At 49.6% G+C, this 6,000-nt stretch overlaps 1 protein-coding gene across 1 annotated transcript in view; it reads right to left on the reverse strand.

Moving 5' to 3' along the window:
* Positions 1 to 2,967: 2,967 nt before the first annotated feature.
* klhl15 (kelch-like family member 15) overlaps positions 2,968 to 6,000 on the reverse strand; it is a gene marked incomplete at both ends in the record, with an annotated part of 14,103 nt that continues 11,070 nt past the window's right edge. The window contains 3 exon segments of the mRNA XM_080547191.1: positions 2,968 to 3,429; positions 3,646 to 3,892; positions 5,661 to 5,851. Of these exon segments, the coding sequence (XP_080403317.1) occupies positions 2,968 to 3,429; positions 3,646 to 3,892; positions 5,661 to 5,851 (900 nt within the window).

The following is a 6,000-nucleotide window of genomic DNA, read 5'->3' on the forward strand; positions in this document are numbered from 1 at the left end:
TTTTAATTCATGATATTCTAGTCTTTCTTTTTAACCTACTGAGGAACCGAAGGATGAGAGAAGATACAAAATAAATAAACGCTGAGCTGTGACAGGCCGTTTCCCAAAATAAAGATACCAGTAGTATTAGATACACGTTTTGACCAGCAGCGGTTAAGGAAGGAACAGTTTGAAGACTTGAATTTGGCATATTTAAAAGTTCATGATATTGACTTTCGACAAAAAAAAACATACAATGACACAAAAAAGACAGTCTGTAGAGGACGATGACACGAAGGCTGGATTCAACACGACCTGTCTTCTTATTGTTTACGCAGTATGACCTACTGCCTGCAAATAAACAAATGTCTTATTCTTAAAGCTGAGGGTATCTTAGCTAGCTGTGAGAGGAATTCTACCTGGTCATCTTTAACAGTCCCTAAAAGACACCGTTCTGCTTTTCCATTTGACCCCTGTTCAAAGGCATGTTTCTTTTATGTGTTTACTACGTCAATACTTCACTGCAGGTTTGATTGAATAGAGCCCAGAGCTTTGGCAAGAGGGATGACCTTATTGACAGCGTCCACACACGGCTGAGGAGAGAGGGATGTGGAGGAGAGGAGAGGAAAGAGGAGGGCAAGGCGAGGAAGAACAGGAGAAGAGGGGGAGAGGTCTTGAAGCATAGTGGCACAGGCTCTCGCTCTCTCTCTCACTCTCTCTCTCAAAAAGCATTAGAAGTGAATATGATCTAGTCAGTGTAACGCAAATCATATCAAAACCGATACCTCAACCAGGGTTATGCTGACTAGCCCGGTGAAAGTGATAGGTAGGTAGGTAAGTGTGTAAGAAAGAAACTAGAACAAAACATGGCTGAAAGAAATAACTGAATTAAGTATGTGCTTTAGCCCTTTTCATTTTGCTCATGAAAAGAAGAATGAGAGAGAGCGAGAAAGAGAGAGAGTCAGAGAGAGAGAGAGAGAGAGAGACAGAGAGAGAGAGAGAGAGAGAGAGAGACAGAGAGAGAGAGAGAGAGAGAGAGAGAGAGAGAGAGAGAGAGAGAGAGAAGCGTGTCAGGCACACAGCCAGCTGTCAAACAGGGTGAGGTTTCACTTTCGCAGGATGAATGAGTCACAGCCATACAACTTTGATTGACAGGCCCTCTGAATCAGACGTAACTCTGCATTTCCTGATTTAGCAAGACGACCAAAGTCGTTGGAGTTATTCAGAGTATCGGGTCAATCAGCACCATACTTGTTTCTGAGGTTTCAGACATCTGAGTCGTTTTGGAATATCTAGGAAAGAGACAGCTGGCTAAACCCGCCAGTCCTGCTGTGTGAAATACTATAACACATAAAAAACCCAACAGAAATCAAAAACAGCATAAATGAATAAATAAAGCGAGCGCCCACACACTGCCAGAGCGCCGTGAGGTTCCTCACACCGGCGTGAAGGACACCTCAACTTTGACCTTTGACCTCCCTCCCCTGACACCTCAAGGTGACTTGACCAGTCTCTCTCTCTCTGTCAGCAGCAGCAGCAGACCAGTGTTACTGTAACAGTTATGACATCATCAACGTCATCATTATTATTATTATTGGGATTGACTCATCCTACATGCCCAGACATTGTTTTGTTTTTTTGTTTCCTTCTCCTTTTTTTATTATTACTTTGCCCATTCATGTGTCATTCAAGTGTTCATGGGCACACACACACACACACACACACACACACGCACACGCACACGCACATACACACACGCACACGCACACATACGCACACATACATACATACACACATACATACATACATACATACATACACGCACTTCAGCTCCCCAAACGTGGACAGAGAGAGGCGGACACCCCACAGAGATTGCATGGACATGATTGACCTCACATGGACATGAACACAGCATGGCAGAGAGACAAGAGAGTATGTGTGAGTCCCTGGAGGATAGGGGCTGAAAACGGAATAAATATCATATGAAAACTGACCTCAGTCCAAAAACAAAACCAGCAGACTGAAACGTTTGTCTTTTCTTCTTCTTCTTCTTCTAATATTTCCCTTTTTTCTGAGAAAGCTAATATTGAAAAAGCTCAGGGAGGTGAGGTTCCTTTTCTGTTGAAACCTTCGTAGCGCTAGGATGACCTGATTACACCCAGTGTTAGGCTAGGCTATTCGGTTGTTAAGTCTGACGTCATGCGTGACGTTTAGCAATTTCCGGGTCCAAACCAGAAATTCCCCGCACCAGAGTATCAGTGTACTACAGCGGTAGCATGACAGTTCAATCGTTTTTTAGACTCGGATCTATTCGTACAACAAGGGACACAGCACTTTCCCTTTTCCCCCATATTGTCAGCGTCTTTGAGCCTCGGAAAAGCGCTATACAAATATAATGAATTATTATTATTACTGCGGCATTTCGAAGAGCGCCTCAGCCAACGTTGGACCCGGAAACACGTCACGACTTAACAACCGGATAGGAACGTTAACGTAAAAGACGATCTTAGCGCTACGAAGCTATCGGGGGGGGGGCGGGGGGGGGGGGGGGGACGACGACGACGTCTCACCCCTGACTTAACCACCACAACTGACCGCTAAGCGAAACCTCTCCCTTTCTGTCGCAGAGGGACAGAAAAAAAAATTACGACATTGTTTCCGTCTCGTCTTTCGTCTTAAATAAAGCGCACGGCTGGCTCTACGTTTTAAAAAGCTTCCGCGTCGTCATTAGCGTACTAATGTCACACCTGTAAACACCTGTCCCCCCCCGCCCCCCCCCCACCACCGTCCCAGGACCTTAGTAGGAGGAGCCAAAAGTCCTAAAAAGGGGGGCATCCCATCCCCCCCCTCCCAGAACCCCACCACCGTCCCAGGACCTTAGTGGGAGGAGCCAAACGTCCTAAAAAGGGGGGATGTCCCCCCTCCCCCCCAGACCTAAAAAGGGAGGGAGGAGGGGGCGTGTCCCGTGTCCCTAGCAGAGACAGGGCCTCAGCTGCAGCGCCTCACATGCTCCAGCACGTACTCGGGGAAGTGCAGGCTGCACACCTGCAGCCCGTCCAGTTTGCAAGGCATCCTGGGATACTCGTCCTCCTTCCACTTGTTCTCCTCGGGGTCGAAGGTCAGGATGGAGTCGCTGTAGTGTCCGTTGTAACAGAGCCCGCCCAGCACCATGATCTGCCGGTCCAGCACCGCCACGCCGTGCCCGCTGCGGCCGATGGGCATGGACGCCAGGATGGTCCACTCGTCCGTGCCGGGGTCGTACACCTCGGTGGACGGGCAGCCCTGAGACTCGAAGGACGCCCGCAGGATGACGCACACGCCGCCGAACACGTACAGCTTGCCGTTGTGGGAGATCATCTTGTGGAAGCAGCGGGCGTAGTTCATCTTGGACTTGTTCTCCCAGCAGTTGGCGTGGGAGTTGGCGTTGTTGGCGGTAGAGGAGGAAGTGGCGTTGTTGTTGGCGGGCAGGAGGGGGAGGGGGCCGCGGCCTGCCGCGCTGCGCGCCCTGTGTGGTGCGTCCGACGTCCCCGTCTGGCCACCGCCGGCCGCCGCGCACACCCCACCTCCTCCTCCACCTCCTCCTCCTCCACCTCCTCCTCCTCCTCCTCCACCTCCTCCTCCTCCCCCACCACCGACACTCCCTCCTCTTCCTCCCCCGCCCCCTGCCTCCCGGCCGGGGTCGAACACGCAGACCTGTTTGGAGGTGGAGGAGGAGGTGATGCCCCCGGTGATGTACAGTTTCCCGTTGAGCACCGTGCCCTCGTGGCCGTACTTGTTGACGGGGTACGGGTCCACGAACTCCCAGCGGTCCTCCGTGATGTCGTAGCGCTCCGTGGAGTAGAAGGTCTCGTCCCGCGTGCGGCCCGCCACAGCGTAGATGAACTTGCCGATGACCCCCACGGCGAACTCTGACCTGGAAGAAGATAAGAAAATAAATGGTAAACAGACTGACTTATATAGCGCCTGGTTCCAAAGCGTTTTACGACAGCCTCTCGTTCACCCATTCACACACACGTTCACACACCAATGGCGAAAAGCCACCATGCAAGGCGCCGGCCCGCTCATTGGGAGCAATTTTGGGCTTCAGTGTCTTGCCCAAGGAGACTTCGACATGTGGCTAGCCGGGGCTCGAACCACCAAACCAAATCTGCCGACCTTGCGATCATTAGACGCCGGCTCTACCTCCTGCACCACAGCCGCCCCGAAGTAATAATTTTCTAAACATGTACTTTCAATAGATTAATGAAAGCATCTTATAGGACGGGTTGATCAGAACACAAACTGTGATTGGGGCTGAGAGACTTTCAAAGCCGTGGTATGTTCATTGAAGTAACAGCTATGACACATTTCTCCTGTTTACGGTACGTTATTCAGTAATATCCTTGTGAAAACACTAAAATGACGAAGATTACTACGATTTTTACGACAAAGCGCAGGCTAGAAACCACCCCAATCTATCACGCAATAAATACTTACGGTCATAACACCTGTCATAATTATCCATCTTGTTATGTAACCGTTGTTTGGTAACCATAGCTTTAGCACCGTCTCTCGTGCGCCACAACACTGTTTTGAAGCTGAGGGGTTGGGCTGAGGTGAAACCACCAGCTGCGCTAACGAGGACAGATGTAATACTCCTGACATAACTACAATTAAATACATTTGTATCCTGTTATGTCATGTGCAAGTCATTTCTCTAGAAAACAGTGCTTCGTATAGCAGCTAGCGCCATGCTGTCTGTTCGCTGAACCATCTCAAAAGTGTCCCAGGCCGACAGAATGTTGTCGCTAGATAGAGTTGGGCGGTTATACACTGGGTCTTTTTTTGTTTTGTTTTGTCTAATAAGCATCTGTTGTGGATTTTATTGATTCTTAATTATGAAACACAGAGAGCTTGAGTGAACTGGCTTAATGATGAGGCCTTTTATTAATAAAGTCACATGAGATCAGAGAGTCAAAAAGCCCACCTGCAAAAGCCCAGAGCACACACATTTCTATAAAGTTGCCTCCCTTATGAGGTCACTAATCTTGGTAACCAATCATTTAGTGCCTGCGCAACTAGTAATTGGCACTGACCACAGGCAGAATCTTAGCTGCGCCACAGAGCTGGCACGTCTGTAAAGGAAGGAAAGGGACTTCCTTTAGCGCTCGACTTTCCCAGAATGTAGACGAGTCTAAAATGGCTCAACATGTCTACACTCAGATCTTTAATTGGCCATACAGAAAACACATTTTCTCCCAACACATCAGTCTATCCTCCTCACCCACCAGTGCATTCACGGAACTGCCCCCCCCCCCTACCTCAAGGAACTCCTCCATACCCCTCAGACCTCCTCACGCACCCTCTGTTCTACTGCCACCAACCTCCTCAAGACCCCCAGGACCAAGCTCCGCACCGTGGGAGATCGGGCCTTCTGCTCGGCTGCTCCCAGGCTGTGGAATGCTCTCCCTGACCACCTAAGGGCACCACAGTCTGCGGATGCTTTTAAACGAGGCCTTAAAAAACCTACCTTTTTAATAGAGCTTTTTATTAGCCTCTTTTAATTGAAAATGTTTATTGTTTTATCTTTCTTCTCGTTTTTAATCTGTAGCACTTTGAGATTTCTTTATGTAAAGTGCACTACAAATAAAATGTATTATTATTATTATTATTATTATTATCCTGGTCCAATCAAACGGTACCTTGGCACGGACATGTCGGCCATGCGCAGCCAGGAGTTCTGGCGGGGGTCGTAGCGGTACACCTTGGAGGAGGCGTGGAACTCCCCGTCCGGCCCCAGCTCCTCCCCCCCCAGCAGGAACGCAAAGTTGTTGACGATGGCCAGGCAGTCTGGCCGCAGGGGCACCTGGGGGCCCTCCAACTCCCACCACACCTGGGGGGGGCCACACACACACACACACACACACACACACAGAGAAGATTAGACATGCAGATTACACCTGGGGGCCCTCCAGCTCCCACCACACCTGGGGGGGCCACACACACACACACACACACACACACACAGTAGATTAGACATGC

The sequence above is a fragment of the Nansenia antarctica genome (genome assembly GCF_963989245.1).
Source record: "Nansenia antarctica genome assembly, chromosome: 17".
Classification (NCBI taxonomy): Eukaryota; Metazoa; Chordata; class Actinopteri; order Argentiniformes; family Microstomatidae; genus Nansenia; species Nansenia antarctica.